Genomic DNA, 21,364 nt, shown 5'->3' on the forward strand with positions numbered 1-21,364 from the left:
GTTGTCATAGATTGGCTAGCAAACTTAGAAAGACTTACTAACGTCGTCCGTCCTTGATCAAATGGACTGTCATAGGCCGGTCAGCAAACTTAGAACGCTATCCTTGATTATCGGATTAAGAAATGAACGACAATATGTGTTTAAAAAATAATAATAAGGATAGAGGAAAAAGGTATTTAAATTTAATTTTGACAATTGGATGTTGGATATCTTACCCTCCATATACACCATATTTTATATAGAGTATGGGATGGTCTTATAAATGTTGTACTATTTTAATATCATCTTTCATGGAGTTTTTTAAGATTGGGCCAAAACTAACATGAGTCAATTCTAAAACTGGTATAACCCCAATTTCTAAGATTTTGCAAAACCAGATTTTTTTTGACATTGGTTGTTTTATTTTTTAAAAAGCAAGATGCCCGGCCTTGATTTGCTTTTGTGTGCTGAAGAATATAATTTTGCCTTTGTTGCTAAAAAAAATAATTTTGCCTTTATGGGTTCTAGAAAGATTTAATTACGGTTTGTTTCTAAATTAATTTGCCTAGCGTTTTCCTTCACCAACATGTTTGAAATAGTTGTCCAATTCCAATGTGCGTGAAAACCGTGCACCCAAAAGATTGTAATAACGAAGAAAAAGTCAGAGCCTCTGACAGTCCCGGAGCTGCGGCAGCCACGTTGGCAACTGAGCAGGCACCACAACGCAGTGTGTGACAGTGTGCAGCCGGGGCCTCAACCTAACAACCTGTGTGGTGGTGGTGAACTGGGTGACCAACTGACCACTGACCAGCACCAGCGCCGTGCAACCTGTACGCGGCGAGGTCACGACTCGCCCGGTTTTTTTTCTCTCTCTCGCCGGCCGTCGCCGTCGCCGTCGCCGTCGTCGACGGAGGGACGTAAGCTGCGAAAATCACGTGGCGGTTGTAGATAAAAGCAGTCTGTTTCTGGTACTGGAGTACTAGTACTGGTCACTGGAGTACCCCATTCACGGATTGGAAGCAGGAGGAGGAATTGCCATCGCAGCGCACGCATCGAATCGGCCGGAAAAGGGCGAAGAAATCACCGTCCCAGAACCCAGATGAGGTGGTAGCCGGCGTGCGTGTCCAGCTCTAGCGAAAGCGACGTCGAGAGAGAGAGAGAGAGGCCGCCGAGGAGGGGGCTGGGGCTCACGCGGAAACGCATGGGAGTCGCCGCGCGTGCGTGCGTTCGCGCGCGCGCGCGCGCGCACGGCCTGGTTGTCTGACTGACCCGATCAACGGATGGGGGGGCTCGCTAGCTCCAGACGGGGAGGAGGCGAAGGCGGTCGTCGTCGTCGTCGTCGACCCCGTGACGGGGACAGTACAGACCTACAGGGCGCTCGCTCAAGGGCCGCCGCCGGCCGGGGTTGTTTTGACCTCACTGATGACAAGCAGACGTTAAGGTAGGGGCGCCGCGCGGAGATGCCGAGATGGGAAACGGGATGGCGCGACGCGGAGTGCATGGACTTTGGTGGCGCGCAGAGGTGAGGGTCTAGCACAGCAACTTAACACCGATTCATCCGATCCATGAAATTGGCACCAGGTAAAAGGCAAGGTCAATGCCGAGCTAGCACGGCGGCGGAGCCAGGAATTATGCATAAGGGAGCCAACTAAAAAATTTAATTCGTCAAAACTGAGCACAACTGGTGACTATCTAACTCAATTCAACTTGACACAGATGCTCTTATTTTCTATATGTATTTAGGATTAAATGTGTTATTCTTTCGGTGGTAAGCGAACCCTTAACAACAAGATGTTTGAGATGATTTTGTAAACCTCCGCGTCTCAATTTTTCTAAGGTGTTTTATAGTATTATGTTTTGTACTTTCTCCATCCCAAATTATAAATCATTCTAAGAATCTTGGAGAGTCAAAGTATCTTAAGTTTGACCAAAACCATAGAAAGAGTTGTATTGAAAATCTAATTAATACTAAATATTATTATTTTATTATATAAATTTGATCAAATTAGGATGCTTTGACTCTTCAAAATTGAAATTACTTATAATTTAGATGGAGGGAATACGATTCTATTATCTCGAAGATATTAATAAATATATATGACAAAAATTGTTATATTTCTCTATTAATATAAATAAAAATTTTAAATTTATACTAGTAAAAAAATTTATTGACACATGTTAGGGGGGCCATGGCCCCTGCCAGCCCCCCCTTGGCTCCGCCACTAGCTGGCCAGCCGGCCATTACTCCGCTGAGGAACTTTGTGATGACGACGATGAGGCCATTACCCGGCCAGTCATTACTCTGGTCGCTTCTTGCAATATCCAAAAATTTGCACTTCTGTAGGACCTATCCAATATGGCGTCGGGTGGCTTGTCGCATGCAGGTCGATCAAGCTCCACAACAAAAATGTCTCTAGGCGGTCAGTTGTTACGATATCCAAAAGCGTACACTTCCATAAGACTTATCCAATGTGGCGTCGGATAGCTAGCTTCTCCCATGCATCTCGGTCAAACTCCACAACAAAAATATTTTTAGGGGGTCAGTTGTTGTGATATCCAAAAAAGTACACTTCTGCAAGACTTATCCAATGTGGCGTCGCGTAGCTGGCTCGTCGCATGCGATTTGAAGCTCCACAACAAAAATGTCTTTGGGCGTCGGTTGTTGCGATATCCAAAAGCATACACTTCCGCAAGACCTATCTAATGTGGCGTCGGTATCTAGCTTGTCCCATGCAGCTCGGTCGAACTCCACAACAAAAATATTTTTAGGGGTCAGTTGTTGCGATATCCAAAAACGTGCACTTCTGCAAGACCTATCCAATGTGGCGTCAGGTAGCTAGCTTGTCACATGCAGCACTCCACAACAAAAATATTTCTAAGAGGTCGATTGTTGTGATATCCAAAAACGTTCACTTTCGCAGGACCTATTTATGAACCAAGCTAATGACACATCGTATTGATCATTTTTTTGGCTGATTTTTGCTTTTCTTCCTAATCATTGTGGACCTTTTGACATAACTCCTAGTGATTGAATATGTGTTTTGTTAGTGTTGAAGGAATAGGTAATTTTCGGACTAGCTAGAATATAAATAATGACAATCTTAGATATACTAGTATAAAGCATATGATTTAACAGCATGAACACACGAACTAGTGTAAGCATAGCTCGTAGTCAGATTAAATAGCATGAACATAAATACTAGTGTAAGCATAGGTAGTACTAGTCAGATTAAATTCCATGGATAGAAACATTGAATCACAGGGTGTGCACCTTACGACTGCAGATCGAAGGAGATGACGTGGCCAGTGGTCGAGAGACTGTTGTAGATGGTGGTACGAAGTCATCGGTGAAGTGGTGGAGGAACATTATCGTTGACGATGCAACAAGCCTGCTGACAGCGAAGACAACGTCTCTCCTGATGCAGGATCACAAGACAAGGACCTGAACATCACTGCACACAGACATCGAGATGAAGAAGATACAGAGCAACAACGAGAAGAGAAAAATATTAATTGACTACCTTAGGATTTTCCTAACTGTAAATTACCAAAGCAGTTTTATTGTTGTGTATTTACCAAGAGGATTGGTCCATATATATATGGGGCCGAACCTGCTACTTACCCATCAATTAGCAATACGGTACTAATGGATGTTGCATATTTCACCTCTTCTAGTTGGCTTAAACATTAAAGCCCATTAAGAAACACATGTATTGAGCCTATAAGATTTATTAGAATTTCTGCGTGCATCGGTTAGTATAAGCTCTTTCTTTTTTTCTTCTCTTCATCAAAAAGTCGAAAGTGTATGTATGTCGGCACATCGAGTAGTTTTATTTATTAACCCGGCCAAAGGCGTTAACTGGTTCCAACCGTTATTAGTAGGTTGCTTGTTTCAACTCCTGAAACGGTTGTTAGGCTGTTTAAGATAGGCCTAATGATGATGATCAACAGTCAAGACCTGCACCCTGGACTGTCTTGCACGTACGTCACGTTTACATGTGGCCAAGCAAAGAGCCAGAGCACAAACGGTGGCGTACCGTTCCCTTTCTGTGGGGGAAGCTATCTGAATCATACATAGACCTCTTGCTAATCCAAAGCCATCAAGCCACACCATGCAAATCAAGTCTTACCTAAGTTAGACGACCTAGCGATGTGACACTCTACTTTCTAGATTAATGTTCACCGTTCGTGTGTTCTTCGTGCAAGATAAGGCCCAGGGCAAATGCACAGATCAACCGGCCGAACACTCTGGAACCACAGAGTATGCATGCTAACTAATACTTTACATCGTTCACCAACATCCTCCACTCGATGATGATGAGGTAGCTAGCTTGTGCAAACTGGTTTATCTATGATATCTGTGTATGTATTAATTAGCAAGAGGTTAACAATTAACTGAGGAGATAGGGATGGAACAGTTCATGATTGTGACATGCTCTCTCGCTCTCATCCTGAAACTCCAGATACACCAGTCTGCAGCTCTGCACGTTCCTTTTTCTCTGGGTTTCTTTTTCTCTTGTCCTTTTGCTCTTTCTTGTTGCCTTTTCTGGCTGAGGTAAGCCTACTTTGCCATGAAGGATCAAATGGATGGCCTCAAATTGTTTGGGGGCATCATATCATGGTTTGCATGATAGGTTTCGATGGATCAACTACCTCTCATATATAATTTCTCCAGAATAATGAATTATCTCTATGGAAGTCTGTTGTTTCTGACGGGCAAATAACACGAAAATTGGGGATTGATTTCTTTCTAGATCATCAATAGGCTAGCTCCATGATATTTTTTAAAAGTTCAACAACAACAAAGACAAAAAAGAACAAATTCAAAGTACGTTGCAATAAACTACCAAGTCCACCACAATAGAAACAATAATTCACCATAAAAAAAACATGTATATGATACTACTCATGCTCTGACTGAGATATCTATGTACTTGCAGAACCAGAAACTCAATGATTATGAAATTAACAAAATTAGTCTGGCCCCGAAGACAATAATTTTGTGGTGTTTGCTGATATACACTAGAAAAATGGTTGTGGCTCCCACCAACTAGCAAGGGCTAAATACACCTTTTACAAGCATGCATTCTTTTCTACTAGAAGCTGTGGTCGTCACATCTTACGTCAAATATCTATTGTTCTAAATTGTCATATACTCCCTCCGTTCTAAATTATAAGTCATTCCAAAAATCTTGAAAAGTCAAAGCATTTTCAAGTTTGACAAAAAATATAGAAAGAAATATAAAGATTTATGTCATAAAATAGGTACACTAAGAAAATAGAACTAACAAAGAATCTAATGATACTTGGTTGATACCAAAAATGTTATTATTTTGCTATATAAATTTAGTCAAACTTGAAAAACTTTGAATCTCTAAGATTCTTGGAATGACTTATAATTTGGGACGGAAGGAGTAGCAAATTAAGACAATGACTTAACAATCTATAATATACATTACAAAGAGATGATATCTGCTACCATGTTTTTATAAAATAAACATTTCAATACACAAATAATACTTTGATTCCTTCTTTTTTTTTTCTGGACAGCGCCAACTTCGCGTGGCCTTCCTTTTGATCCTAGCCACTAGGTTAAATGCCCATCCACACCTTTGATTCCCACTTTGTCCGTTAATCTATCTCTAATTAGGTTGCCCTATAGCAAATTAAAGCCACTATTTGACAAAATCTACAACAGATATTGCGAATGGATGATATCCTCTGCTTGTTCAAGTAACAGAGATATTTCACTATGCCATACATAACCCTTTGATTCCCACTTTATATGCTCAATGATCGCTAAAGGATTGTTGATAACAAAATATTCATAGTACATATCTCGTTTTGAAGTTCAATTTCAACGTCGTAATTAATGAACGTGACGAGAGAGTAGAAAATACAATAGAAATCTTATGGTGGAATTTGCTTACCTGAGTTTGAATCCTAAACTTAGCATTGATTTGCGTGTGTATATGGGCAGTTGTGTGTATATCATGTTTTATAAAAATTAATTAGAGAAAATATTTTATTTTTTTAGTAAGGAAAAGTTACACATTCAAACTCACATAATTGATGAGACATCGATCCAAATTATTTTTTTAAATAAAAAAGCTACCACAACTTACATTGTCGCACATAATAGATGTGTACTCAATCCATCCCAAACTATAAAACATTTGACTTTTTTTTGACATCAAGTTTGATCATTCGTTTTATTCAAACATTTATGCAAAATATCATCTTTTTTTTGCCGTGGCTTGGTTTATTAATAAAAGTTCCACAAGAATGACTTAAATTTAACTATGTTTGCACAAATTTTTTAAATAAGATGAGTGGTCAAACTTGGAGTTAAAAAATTCAAACGACTTATAATTTGGGATGGAGGGAGTAAAAAAATGTCACAAAAGGAAATTAGGATTCATTGACCAATCCTGGAAATAAAATGGCCATCCATGCTGCATAGCAATCAACTCCAAGTATTGACAAGCCAAAATCAGAGAAATACATATTGATCCTCATCAAGGCGTGGTACAAATGGTGCCCCCCATAATTGTAGCCAATACGCCCCCATATAAATATCCAAGTCCTGCAAGAAAGGTTTTGGTTTTGGCCTGTTTAGATGCAGCCAAACAGCCAAAACTTTTGGAGAAATGAGCATTTTTTGGAAGAATGGATCTAAACAGAGGTTTGTAAAACTTGGATGTAAAGATTTAGAATTTGGAACCTTGGAGCTCCAAAACTGTGTAAACTTGCTTAGGGACCCGTGTCATGTGTGTTGACCAAAAAATTTGGAAAGCATCTAAACACCTATTTGAATGTAAAGTTTACAGCCAAAAGTTTTGGGATGTAAAGATTTGGGATCTAAACAGGCCACCTGTATAGCTATCCTGATGTAAAGCTAACTAAAACTATATGCTTAAAAATTGTTTTATACTTTGCTATTACGTTGAGCCCACCTGTATAGCTATCCTGATGTATTACGCAAAATATGAAACGACGGGTGGTCGCTGACTCTCACTAACGTACAATTGCCTTGTTTACTTCCCAGAAAATTTTGCAAAATTTTTCACATTCCCCGTCACATCGAATCTTTAGACGCATGCATGGAGTATTAAATATAGACGAAAATAAAAACTAATTACACAGTTTGGTCGAAATTGACGAGACGAATCTTTTGAGCCTACTTAGTCCATGATTGAACAATATTTGTCAAATACAAACGAAAATGCTACAGTGTCCATTTTCCAAAATTTTTCAGAACTAAACAAGGCCTTAGCTTGTTCCAACGAACGTATGGTCAGGTCAATTGGAACCCCTCAACGGCACGGCAGGCATCACAAGAACAGGACAATTGGACACCAGCTCGGCCGGGAGCCGCGCGCTCTGCGGGCGAGAGCGATCGAGCGCTCTTGATGATTGATGAAGACGAAAACGAAAGAGGCCACGTACGTGAACAGGCGGGATACGGCGAAGGAATGATTGGATCCGGATCGGGGTCGGGGAACAGCAACAGCGAATGCCAGAAGTATTCATCCATTGTCTATTAATTCTTCAATTCCCTTGAAGGCCCTCCCCGATCGTCGCCCGCGCTGCCTGCCGCGCGCGCGCGCGCAATACACATATTAATGGCAATGCATGATTCCTTCGCCGCTCCGTCAGTTGGTTGTGTTGTTCATCCGATTCCGATCTCGCGCCGCGCGCCGGCGACAGCGCCCTGACATGATCCCACAGAATGCGTGCGGAATTCGTAGCGGCAGAGCAGATGGCTCCTCCTTTAATTACTGCACAAGCTAAGTCAAGCGGCCATGGCGACATGCATGGGTTGCGAGGCAAGTTGGAGTGTAGTACTATACATATATATAAGCTTATTATGATGATCCCATTGCCAGCGATAAGCATGCATGCTTGCTTGCTTGTTGCTGAAGCGGTTGATCGGAGCTTGGGTTCTTAATTAATTAACTAGCTGGTTACATGCATGAAATACGAAATATAGACTATTTACGAAACTAAAAACACAGCTAGAGAGTAATTTGTGAGATGAATCTTTTAAGCCTAATTAGTTCATGATTGGACAATATTTTTCAAATAAGACAAAAATGCTACAGTATCTATTAAACTTTACCACCCCAACTAAACATCCCCTAACGATGATGGTCTATTCATATATATGCACTCGCACAGCTGACAGCTCAAACAATTTGCATTGCCATTGCATTGGGGGCTGGCTCTAGCTCCCAAATGGGAGTCGATCGCGTAGTTCTGCATGCAGCTTAATTGGTTGGCTGCATTTCTCATCCAAAGACCAAGAGCTCGTGATGCAGCAAAAATAAACAAGCTGCAAGAACGTGCCAGCGCTGTGCATGGACTTGTTGACTTGCTGCTGTTCAAAGCCAGTGTGTTGTCGCGGCTGCTCCCTGCAACATCGCATCGCACCTCTCCTACGCACGTGCAAGGATCTTCTTGTCTGGCGACTAGGCAGCGCCGTAATCCCCCCCATGCACAGCTGGCGTAGCGCAGGAATTCTGTCACTCTGACGAGCAAACCACTTTTTAAACTAAACAAATGCTGCAAGGTCAGAGCTTGTGAAGGATCCCTTCAGAAAAAAACGCCGTCGATCGTGCAGACCGCAAACCTCCATGCATGCCTGCTGCTGCTGCATCATCTGCATTTTATGTGCGTGCGTGCATTGATCTTGTGGAGGGCTAATTTAATCGTCGGGTGCGGTCGTACTACCGGTGGTTGAGAGCTCTGAAAATCCCAGAGTCAGAAGGCTCTGCTGCAGGCAGCTCTCTCTCTCTGAATTCGCCATGGTATTTTAGGGCGCTAGTGGAATGCATGCACACTGATCGATGATGCCCCCGTTAGTTGCATCTTGCAGCATGAATGTGCATGCAGTTGGATCAAAGCGTTTACCACACACAGATGACAGATTCTTCCGGTTCCATCGGTTAGGGGCAATGCATGCATCGAGATGGAAGGCATGGTACGCATGACAATGCCAGCTCGGATTGGCGTCGGATAGATTAGGATCAGGGGGTGGTTACCGAAGAGTATGCAGGTTCAGTGTTTCTTTGTCTTCTCTTGAAGTTGAGAACAGCTTTCAGAAAAGTTAAAAAAAAAGGAGTTGAGAACGACGACCCTATATGTCTTGGACTTCAGAAGTTTTGGAACACTTTACCGACACTTTTGCACGACCCTAAAGTGCAGAGCAACGGCACGTTTACTTTGCTAGTTTGCTCTGTAATAATCTCACTAGCTACATATCGAAAATGTCATCTGTGCGGTGCAGCAGTCAATTTCCTGGTTTTTTATTTTATCATTGCGCTGCCCTTCCATTAGAATTTGATTTATTGGACACAAAAATTCGTCTAACAGCAACTCCAGAAATGACATCTAAATCAGAGCTCTTACTTTCTCGGCACCTAATTCACATCAAGAACCTATAAAATTTAATCTCCATTGCCTACTCTCAAATCTTAAAATATTGGCTGCAAATCCAATTTCAGGAACCTCCAAGCGGCGGCAACAGTGGCCTCACATCCATGGCTGATCGTTGCCGGCTATCTCGGCACCCTAACTCATTGCCATAACCTACAAAATAGAACCTTCACTACCAGCTCTACATCTCAATGTTTTCAGATTTGAAAACAATGGTCAGAGAACATCCAGGCAGCGATGGCGGTGGGGTGACCACAAGTGTCTTGATTAGAAGAAGGTTTTCTTTCTCCTTTTGCTTAAAAACCAATAGGTTTACCAAATTGTTAGAGATGCTCTTACTAGTACTCCTAAGATCTATAAGCCTCCCCTGTTAACCAATTACCCTTTTTAGAAGCAAAAGTGCACTTACTATTTCTTGTTTTCTCTCGAACTAGAGTTTTTCTTTCACCAAACGGAGGAGACAGTCCTGTGCTTTGTACTTTTTATTTTAGTTAAGAGAGTACGGCGATGAACCCTGAATCCTTGATGGCACAGAAGCCAAAATTCTTTTTTATACGTAATTTTACAGGAATGTGCGTATGGTGTGCACCCCGGTTCAAATCCAGGTGGGCGTTCGCTCAGCTCGGATTTCTCACGTCTTGGGTCTCCAGTCTTGATAAACATAAATCAAGGTTTCATTTGACCAAATATACAGTCAATAAAAAGGTGTGGAAATAAAGCCATCAGCTGTCTTGGCCTCTGAGTAAATGTGCAAAGCTGTCTTGATTGACCAGTTACAATATGATCATAGCAAGCAATGGATCATCATAAGCTACCAGGGAGATAAGTGGAGACTAAAGAGAAGACTCTTAAGCTTTTGTAAATTATCCTCTCTGGAGTCTGGAGGGTCCAGCATGTCATCTTCGCCACAGCAAAGTCTCCTGCCCCATCTACAAGGATTCTTCCTCTTGGTAACAAAACAAGGTACCCTTGACGAAACCGCACAAGAAGAGCAGTACACATTGACGAACACCGGTTTGTCACCATCAGACAAGTTCACCAGTCGAGTATCCGAGCACAGTGGACTTGACCTAATGCGACAGGCCTCGTCGACCTGCCTCCTCTGAAACTGGCTTGTAATTTCGCATGAAAATACTAGACACTACAGCTACTTCATTCGCGAGTCGCAGGGACTCAGGGAGTACAGGTACAGCAAAGCCTCATCAACAGGGCCAATCCATCAGTGGTTGCCTCCACTCTCCACTGGTGCTGCATGCAATCTCACACACAAACAGAGCCCCCTAGGATTCTATTGCACAGCTTAAAGTAAATGATTAGTTACAACTTACAAGCAACATCACTTACGGACTCAACATGCGGCCTTTGTGCAGCAACGTATAGAATGCTATCCAGAAATTCAGACGACACAGCCGATATATGAGTAAACTCAACCGGCCTTGAGAGGTGTTTCCCAGAGTTTATCAAATAACCAAGCTTACCATGGTGCACAAGCAGATTACAGGCAACAGCCAAAAAGAGAGCTGCAACTCAATGACCCTTGGGTCAACAGAATCCAGAAAGAGGCAATACAGGCATAGGTGCTCTCTGCCTGTTTAAACCCTACACAGCTATGAAACTATGATCTTTAACCCAAACGGTTACAGCGATGATCTCACAACTGGATAATATAATGAAGCGCAGTTCTCCTGCGTTTTCGAGAAAAAAAATTCCTAGTCCTAGTAAAAGAACCCAAGGACCTTGCCTCCCACATTCTTTCTCCTCGCCTCTTCATGTTCCATGATGCCAGCAGAGGTGGTAGAACGATGTACCCAAACTGTGATATGGAAAATGAAGTTCTCAGGAAACTTGGTTCGACTTTTTTAGATAATGGAAAAACGTTTCGGCTTCATCCCCTTTCAAGAAGAAATAGTCCACATTATTACAGACTGTGGCACACCACCCATCACAACCAAAGTTTACCAAATGATTCCACATTAAAATCCAATTCTAAAAATAAACGGACATCCATGGGACGTGAAAAATAAACTCGGTTCAATTAAGATGCATTAGATAACTCGGTTCAACTAAGATGCATTAGATAAGTAATGTTTGCACATAAGCTGTTAGTTAACTAACCCAACGTGAGGGAAGCAGACACACAGTCCAGAACTTGATTTCCTTAACGTCAACATCAAAGCACCAAAGCACGGGCTGATCACACCATATTTGTTCAGTCTACCGTTGAGTTCAACAACTATCTAACCAGAAGGGTGATCATCAATAAACTCAAACTCACCAATGTATCCTGCAGTAAAAAGAGCAACATCATCAATCATGGAGAGCTAGAAACGGTCCTAGCATAGTTTTACATCTTGACCACCAAAAGTAGGCGCATACTTGATTACGAGCCTGTCTGGATGGGTGAAACGTTTCTGATTCTGGGCAGAATCACCTGAATCTCTACCAAACGCTGAAAAAACAGAAACGTTTCACCCTGAATCACCTAGAAACGTTTCTCCTTTAACATTAGGAAGGAGAATCACTGAAAAGGGTGTTTTGCACTGATTCTAGTTCATTTCAGAGAGAATCAGGATCCGTAGCCAAACAAATTGAGCAAGTGATCCTCGGCATTGTACATGCTCTTGAGGCATCATTAAGCACACTAACTCTCACTATTTCTGCTACAAATATATATAAAAAAGAAGAGTCAAACTACACGAGCACTATACTAAGGTCCTGATCAGTATAAGGAGGTAATTGCAGTTGTTAACCATTTCTTTCAGGCAGCAAAGACGGGAACAATGTATGCCCATTATTCAGTAAATAGAGGATTTATTTCATGATGCAATCTGGTAATCAACAATATTTTGTCAACCAGGGGTGAAGCTAGCAATGAAATCAAGGTTGTGCACCACCAAAGCAGTACCTAAATATTTCTTGTGATATATGGTAAATATTAGTCAAATTACTACGGAAATTTGCCTGTACCATGGTGCCTGTGCACCAGGGTAGTATAACGTGGCATCTGTGGTTAAAAAAAAATGGCATCGCCCCTATTGTCAACAGAAGCTGCACCAAATTACTGCAGTGAAGGTTGCATATGACAGCTTCTTAACAAGTATGACAGTTCTATTTTATAACTAAAGCTGATTCTTTTTTACCAACATTAAACTGGAGCACTGTCACCTAGCAAGTTTACAACATCATGAACTGTTTATTTGGTTTCTTTCTAAATTATGCAGGTAGCAAATTCAAATTGACGAGGGCCAAGTAATAAGGTCTAGTAAACATCATGTTCAGATTGCAACTTGTAAGTAAACTCAAATAAATGGTTACAATTTGTTCCCCTGATAGCATCTTTTATGTCACTAGCTATCGACATCATATCGAATGTCAAGGTTCCATGCAAATCAACACCACGGCCTTGACATTAGGCAAGGAGATTCCCAGAAAGGGAGGAAAATCTCTGGTTCCCGGTATCTGACAAGCAGGGGCGGACCCAGTAAAGACATGGGTGTACACATGTACACCCGATGTTTTTTTTTTTTTTTTTGCAAAGCAGTCGGAGTTAGTAGGCATAATACATGTATATACTTGTAACTAGATCAGATCCGAAGGTTTTGCCCAAATTGAATTGTTCATAAATGGCAAAAATGATATAACATTGCTGATACAGGATAAGAACTAGAATATACTGTTCGAGTCTTCCAGATATGCATCAGTTCAACTTAACCTTGTCATCAGTTAAAAGGAACAGTACAATAAAGTGCCAGATATGCCTAGACGATCCTGATCATGCGCATGCAGGAAATTGGCATCTAGAACAAGTGGCCCTTCCCACCAAACAGAGCTCGAGATCTCCTGATTCACTGCTACAGAATTCAAATCTTGTGAATCGGAGCTCACCTTAGGTGGATTGGAGGAGGATGCAGACAGCAGGATGTGTGGGGCACTAGGGCAGTGGTCAGGAGAGGAAAGCGGGCAAGCCACAAACGACAATGGCACGCGGCTGGGAACGTGGATGACCGGGGTGCGGCTGTGGCTGTTTCATTGGCTAAATTGATAGTTAAAATTTGAATTTTGGGGAGCCGTGGGCACCCGCAGCGCAAAATCAAAACCCGCCCCACCCTGTCAGATCTAAAACCCACGGGTCTTGGGTCCAACCCATATGACTGCCATCCCTAGGTTTGGCTGCTCAGTATCACATATCAGGGAAGTGAAGATAAAGGGGTGGGCATAGGTCCCGAAGAAGATCTGGTCCAGGTGGCATAGGGTGGCAACAACTGTAACTCGGTCATGACTGGTAACCCATTAAATAGTTGCAAAGTGCCGGGCTATGGTAACAGTGGCAGTCGGTTTGTGTGAGAAGGTGCGGCTGCAATAACAAGCAGGAAGACACCCAGCATACACATCTTCAGAGATGGGGAGCAGAGCATTCGATGTTCATAGCAGGTGAAGTAATCAATACAAAGGAGCAAGAATCTGCTATTTGTATCAGGGCATAAAGGGCAGCTTATGCCCTTGCAAGCATAATTATCCGAGATGGAACTTTCACAGAATACACTAATCATTTCAACACACACTGGAGAATTGGACTGGAAAACCTGCATACATTCTCAATGCTGAGTCAAGCCGAGCAGTACACCAATATTGGAGATGCAGTGCCTGGATCCCCTGGCTAAGTAGTAAATGGTTATGGTCATGCTGTTATTTGACAAATTGCTGTTCAGCTGTTGAGGTAGCAAATAAGTAATTTGATGATGCTTACCACTCCAGAAAGCTGCAATGAATATGATCAGTCAGGCAGTGCCACAAGCTCCACAAACTGCTTCAAAGTTGTAGCCTGAACAGGCAGAGAGGTTGACTTGGTGCTCTGGCCAAGCAGCAGAGCCTCATCCTTAGCATGCAGATGCCGCCACTGCGCTTCGTGCTACTGCATGTGTCACTGTCAGCTACCATCAAGATGCTTCGCTTTATCAGCAAGTTTCACAGACTGAATTAGGCACCATTAGGTCCTCAGAACAAAAGCCTGCTAATATATTACTCTCCTTGTGAATAATTCTTATCATGAGTTGTACCTATCTACGGAATCCAAATGTGCTACTCATCAATTGACCTAACAGAATCACAAGAAAGAAGCTTAAATAGAATCTTATTTGAGACAGTAAAAATACTCTTGTACGTCTGATAAACATATGACACAAAGGTGATATTACCAAAAAAAAAAACTCATGCACACCTCACCAACTATTTGTTCACAGAAAAGCAGTGCTGATGTATGTTGAGTTTCTGAACACTGGCTATCAGACTGTGCATGGTGAATTCATATCAAATATTATCCTTAAGAAGCTTGGTATACTATGAGTTACTGGATTGAAATATATCTTCATTTCCTAGGATACCATGGCACATGAATACTCAGTCTATAAATCATCAGCAAGCACACCGGTTCATTAGTAAAGCCAAAATGCCCATGGACAAAAGGCCCAAATCTTGCTTTCATGCACTTGCTGGAGACACAAAGGATAAAAGGCCAACAAACAAATCAAGAAGCTTCTAGTTCTAAGGTTGTGTATCGAGATCTCAGGATGTGACATTCAAATTGGTCTAAAAATTATTTAGATGGTAGTGACAGCAATAAAAACCAGAACTGGAAAAAGTTCATGGAGGAAACCAACTATGTGAACCAACAAATATTAAAGGTGATATAAGCACCACATATACCTTGGATTAGATTTGACTTTTCATTCATATCAATGTGACCATCTTATTGCAAGAGCTGTCAAGCACAAGAATGCTAAATATACCACAATTACATGCCATTCTCGAGCTAAGCAACAGCACCTCAGAGTCACAGACCCTTTAGTATCAAATGTAGCAATGACAAAACCAGGAACTCCTCTTGTCTTCCATGTCATAGCTGGTACTGTTACTTCACGTGTACCATCAGCATGGACAAAGACAGAGAAGCTACCAGAATGAGCATTAAATATAATCCTGCAGAAAAAAAATGATACTAGGACTTCAGTTAACATTCTAAAGAAAGCAAAACAGAATTTTCATAAACAACAATTTGAAAATAGTTGTACACATAACATGACACACCACCCAGGCAATATAACAAAAAGAATAGCCAACTGTAACAGGTAACTCAATCCAAAGCGTATAGCCCTGTATCATTGTATCAATACAGAGGGCTCACCTTGGTTTAAGTGCCTGAAGAATATATTGTGTTGAATTCGCAGGAAGAGTTTGCAAGTGATCATATAACCTCCTGCCATTAGCTCCACTGCATGGTTTCAAGTAGTATGTCATGATACATATCACACCAATTCTGGGCTTCAAAAACAACATTAACGTAATACAGCAGTGCATGACTCAAGATTTTACACATGAACTACATACTATTGATGATTTACCTTAGTTTTGAACTTGAGTCAGCTAATGAATGATCAGGGACAACCACCTCTGAAAATGTGGGAACACCAGTAACTTCTCCATCAAACTTATGCAATGGAAAATGGAGCAAAACAACAGGACCTGACCCTGACTCCATGTTATTTTGCCTCCAACTAATGTCAGCGAAATTTTCACCTTTTTCACATCCGAAAGAGTTACATTCTGCTTTATAAACCCTTTCCCTTTGGATATGATAGTTCTCCCTCTCCATAACCTTCTCAATGCTGAACCGCAAGGCGTTGTTGCTACAGAGCAGCGCAACCGCATTTAGTGACACAAAACTTACATTGCTAATATCAAAAGAGCCACATCCACTTGAATCCAACCCTGGCAAATGTTTGGCCCAGCGGCGGACGAATTTACCCTCCAAATTCGCACAAGTGCCGACATCTTTATCACCCAAAACAATATGAAGAGGAAGAGTGGAGTAAGGTCCCAGTATCCCCTCAAACTGTTGAATAACAGAAATCCATTTGGCCTCCGTTGATTCTGAACCTCTTGCTGAGATGTCCCCAAGGACTACGATCATATCCGGCTTCAATCTTTGAATAGAATTCTGTAAAAAAAAAAAAAAAGGCATAACATCGCAAATCAAATCTAACAAGTTAGTGGACCTTCAAGTGAACACTGAATCGCATGAAAATGTGTAACTCCACTATTTTTAGCACCCGAGGACGGCAGAACAGCAAATTTGCAGCTGCATTAGCCGGGTGCAAATACTAAATTTCAAGATATGTAACAAAATTTCGCAAAACTTCGGGGCACTCGCTCGCATCTGAAATCCGAATCCTATCACTCACAGCGAAGAACTTGGACATGACGTGGTCGCGGAAGTGGCGGTCAGCGAAAGACGCATCCGACCCGAGGAGCATCAGGTCGGCGACCATCATGGCCCTGAGGTCCCCGGAACCGTGGGCGGCGGGCGGGGCCCCCGAGCAAGAGGGCGTGGAGAGCCAGTCCTCAAGCGCGAGCAGCGCGGCGACGAGGAGGAGCGGAACGGCTGGGTTGGGCCAAGTCGCCATAGTCGCCGGCGTGGAGACCGGGAGGAGGATGGTATGCGGGTGAGGGCTGCGTCGGGGTTTGGGTGTAGTCGCCGCCGGCCATGGACCATGGGCGGGCGGTTGCTTCCTTGCTTCTTTTATGATGATGACTCGAGCATTCGCAGTAACTGAAAGTTTTGACCGGGCCGTGACAATCAGACGGCAATCACTGGAAGTAGCCATTTAGTGAACGATGGATGATTGGGATGGAGAGCTACAACAAAACGCTAGGATGCGAAGTTTCACACGTTCATTTGTTTTTTTTTTTTTTGAGCAAAATAAGTGCGCTCTTTGAACTTGTCTCAAGGTGATATTCAAGTTTCCAAACTCTTTAAATGTATTTTTAGTTCTTGAAAATTGTCTTTATTTATCGTTTAGGTCAAATTGTCTTAGTGTGCCATCTATGTCCTTGAAGGTGTCATAGCATGTCATATAGGTCCAAATAGACATGATCTACTTCAAAATCAAGATGCCACATGACACAACGATTGGATCCACACCCCATTATTGTCTAAGGAAGAAACTTAATGGTAAAGCCATCATTTGCATGCCTCTTTTGTGTCTAATGAGCACTAGCTTTGGCCTTGCCTCCACCACTACTTGTGATCTGTGATTTGGAGGACAATCAAGGCATAGATTGGGAATGACAAGTTGATGACTGTGATATGATGTCACACCAGATCGAAAAGCAGAGAGAGCAGGAAACATGGAGATAGAGCTAGCAGATAAGCAGAGCATATGTAGACTGAGCACTAGAGACCAACGTGTGGGCTAGTTGAAGCTTGTTTGGATCTAGGTATAACATGCTATGATAAGCTTTAGGACCTTAATGAAATTTTGAGGGTTCTGGACATAGATGACATCCAAGACAAATTCGGGTATCTGTAATGTATTTTGAGAGTTTGAGAATCTAGATGACACACTATGAGACAAATTTAAAGATCGTTTGTGCATTTTACTCTATTTTTTATTTAATACCACTAAAAAAGAGTAGATAAAACGGAAAATCTAAAACGAGAGGGCGCCTGTTTCATGCTTTAAGTAAGTCAGAAGCAAGATTAATCAAAGTGAAGAGTGGGGATGAAGGAAGACATATGGCTATCAATCTGATTTATTTTTTAAAACGCTTATTGTGGTGTGAATGAGTATTCGATGAGGTCGTGTTGTGGCGGCGGTGGCGGAGGAGGAGAGGCAATGGCTATATAATGGAAATTGAGGGGTAAGGGTGGTTAGGGATAGAGATGATCGCCGGCGACAAGAGATGACGAGAAATCCATGCGTTACCTCCATGTGTTATGAATAAGGGGAAGACGAAACGAAGGAAGAAAAAAAGGCATTTTGGGTAATACGATAATATGGTTGCAAGTGGGTCCAAATACATCAAAACATAGAACTGGCATGGTTTCGAGCAATATATAAATTATGATGATATATTTTCAAATAGACAAATAGTAAGTAGTAATAGTAGATCATATACGAGAACGAGAGAGGCGGTGACTCTCCGGCGTTTTGCCTCCGAGCACCTCTTCGGCATCTCTCCGGCGAGTCTCGCGACTGGGCTTCGCGACCGGCTTCGGGAGACGACGCTGAGACCGCCGGCCGAGGGTGGTGAGGGAACGGCGGGGAGTCGTTGCTCTGGGGCGCGGCGAAGGGCGATCCGCCTCTGGGCACCTTCTCTCCGGCGTATCCTCAGGAGCTCTCGCGAGGGCTTAGCGACTGGCTTCGGGAGGCGACGCTGAGCCCGGTGAGTTCCTCTACCTCCTTGAGTCGTACATTTAGGGATTGGGCGATTAGGGTTCGCCATGGTGGGAGGATTAAGACTCTGTGATATTTGTGATGATCCTGCGTCCTGTTTTTGCCCGGCGGATGATGCTTTCCTCTGTGATGATTGTGACAAACAAATTCATGAGGCAAATTTCCTGGCTAAAAAACATAATCGGGTTAGTGTATGTCATCTGAATACTCCTTGTTCGAGGAGGTTGGAGCTACCCAATTTTGATCCAGGGAATTCAGAAATTGGGTCTGTTCTGAATCATGGTTCGCGAATTACACCAATAGCTCCAGGTGACAAAACTGATCCAACACAAATGGAAGTTGAAAAGGAGAGAGGACGTGCTGATCATGGGGGGGAACAAGGAACTGATATGTCATAGCTATTTTAATGGCAATTCCAAGGAGATTCAGTCTACTGCTTTGGGTGTGATGACAGGGGTGTTATCACACTGTCCAAGCAAAGGGGAGAGGAATGAGACTGAGAATAGTAATTCTGATCACGACATACCCATTATCTCTTCTGACTCAGATTGGGACAAAAATTGGCGTCAACTTGGTTTTAGTGCGATGAGTAATAAAGGTAAAATGGGTCTGAAGGTTATACCAGTGACGCTAAAGGATCAATCAGGATACACTCTGTCTACAGTTGAGGGGAAACGTAGAGCGAAAAGACAGTTAGAGGAAGAGATAAGACAATGCATCTTTACGCACCCAACAAATACAGAATTGGAGGACTTGGATTCGTCCTGGCAGAACCTGGAGTCAGCTATGGGGAGAATGTCGTCGGTTCAATGGGGATGTGCGTTGGAAATGCAGAAACAAACAAAAAAGCAGGGACAGGAGGTAGTGGAGAATCAGATAGATCATCGGTTTGACCACTCCTGGGTTTCTAATGGGCTGGATCCTGGGTCAGGTTGGTTTTGGATTCCTAAAGGAAATATTACAATGGAGGCCTGTTATCCGGCCCAACAACAAGAGATCAGACGATTTGGATACCTAGCTAAGAAGGTCCGTCGTCTTCCTCCCCCTGCGCCGCTCTCCCATTCGTTTTCCAGGATAGTGGAGGTTGGGATGGCGAACCAGGAGCAACTCAGGCCGCCAAAGAGAAGGCAAGATGATTGGCGGACTGAAGGGTGGATGGAGGAGGACGATCTTCTTCAAGAGGACTTCAAACAAGAGCAAGATCTGAGACGCCAACTGCAGAAAGATCCAAGATACCCGGATGGGGGTGCCAAGGGGACAAAACAAGAAGGTAACTATTCACAAGCTCTGGTTCCTAGCGGTCCTGATCATGAGAGGGTCTTCCGTGGCAAAGGTTTCGTGGGTGGTAGAGGAGAAGGTCATCAAGGGGGCAGAGTTCAGACTCGTAACCCAGGGCAGCAAAGGGGTTGGTCTCAAGGTCCAAATTTACATGGCAATCGAAACCTGGATTCTGGAGGGCGTTTTACTGGTAGCTCTGGAGAGAGGCAGCTGGATCCTAACCTAGGCCAGGGTATGAGTAAAGAGGGAGATCTGGGGCACATCAACAACAAGGGAAACCGTGTGCCTAACCAAGATGTCAAATGTTTTCGGTGCCTAGGTACTGGACATTTCTAGGTGGACTGCACAAATGATCCGGTTTGTTACAAGTGCAAAGAGGTAGGCCACATGGCAATGGACTGCAAGAAAGATGAGTACAAAAAACTCAAGATGTTTGGTTTTGGAGTGCCGGGGCAGGGGTTTCATACCATGAATTTTCCAGAAGCAAAAATCAAGACACATCAGAACACTGGATTACTCATTATCCTAGCTGGGGAAGCTACTGAGGAGAAGGTGGACAGAGAACTGAAGAACTTGGTCAGAGAAGAATGGGACTTCAAGGTTAAACAGATTCACATTCATGAGTTTCTAGTGGTCTTTCCAGACAAAATTTCTCTAGAGACTTTCTCTAAATTGTCTGAATTCTAAATGTCTTTGTATGGCTTGAAAGGTAAGATAGAGAAAATTGCAAGAGAGTATGATACTTCTTCTATCCTACATACTGTTTGGCTGAAGATCCATGGGGTTCCTGATCTGGCTAGGGATGTGGAGTCTATTAAGGAGATTGCTGGTCTAGTGATTGAACCTCTTGTGGTTGATGAGCTCAGTATTATCAAAGAAGACCCGGTTAGGGTACAGGGGAGGTGCAGAAATCCAGGGGCTATCAAAGGGGCAATAGAAGTTTTCTTCAATGGTAGTGGCAAACTCATCAGATTTGAGGTAGAAGGAGGAAAACAAGGATCTGGAAAAGGGGGGATGGGAGGCCCTCCAGGATCTGATAAATATGATGATAAACCTGACAAAGATAGAGACAAGCATTCTAAAGAAGATCATGCTAAAAAGAGCATGAGTAAATTTGATAGAATGGGCCAAATTGATAAAGAAATGGATCCTAATCATGAAGATTCGATGGAAGAAGTTCTGGAGAAGGTTCAGGGTAACTCAGGTGTGACAGAGGGGGAGTTTGAATAGGTAGTGGCTACTCCATTAGCAATGTTCTGTCCAGGAGTTGGTGTGATGGATATTCTACAAGCTGGAAAACAGTATAATGAAGGTAAAGCTAGAAAGGAGTCTAGGATGCTGAACTCAGATATGATGTTGGAGTACAATGCTGCAGGTAAATGTACTGATGGTACTCATGATAAAAATCAAATAGTGATCCCTGGTGGGGGGGTTAC

The 21,364-nt window shown here is 42.7% G+C and overlaps 1 protein-coding gene across 9 annotated transcripts; it reads right to left on the bottom strand.

Annotated features, from left to right (window-relative positions):
* LOC110431260 (metallophosphoesterase 1-like) lies at positions 10,814-17,012 on the bottom strand. 9 transcript variants are annotated; one of them, XM_021450162.1, is made up of 8 exons: positions 16,656-17,012; positions 15,816-16,411; positions 15,599-15,685; positions 15,121-15,393; positions 14,165-14,329; positions 14,009-14,074; positions 11,533-11,701; positions 10,814-11,230 (listed from the first exon to the last, which is right to left on the bottom strand). In XM_021450162.1, exons 1-4 carry the CDS (start codon positions 16,875-16,877, stop codon positions 15,150-15,152), a joined length of 1,149 nt encoding a protein of 382 aa, XP_021305837.1. In that variant the 5' UTR covers positions 16,878-17,012; the 3' UTR covers positions 10,814-11,230; positions 11,533-11,701; positions 14,009-14,074; positions 14,165-14,329; positions 15,121-15,149. The 9 variants fall into 9 exon arrangements, with proteins under 9 accessions (XP_021305837.1, XP_021305834.1, XP_021305830.1 ...); XM_021450159.1 differs by having other exon boundaries at positions 14,009-14,070; positions 14,165-14,512; XM_021450155.1 differs by having other exon boundaries at positions 14,165-14,512.

Source organism: Sorghum bicolor, chromosome 10 (assembly GCF_000003195.3).
Source record: "Sorghum bicolor cultivar BTx623 chromosome 10, Sorghum_bicolor_NCBIv3, whole genome shotgun sequence".
NCBI classification, from domain to species: domain Eukaryota; kingdom Viridiplantae; phylum Streptophyta; class Magnoliopsida; order Poales; family Poaceae; genus Sorghum; species Sorghum bicolor.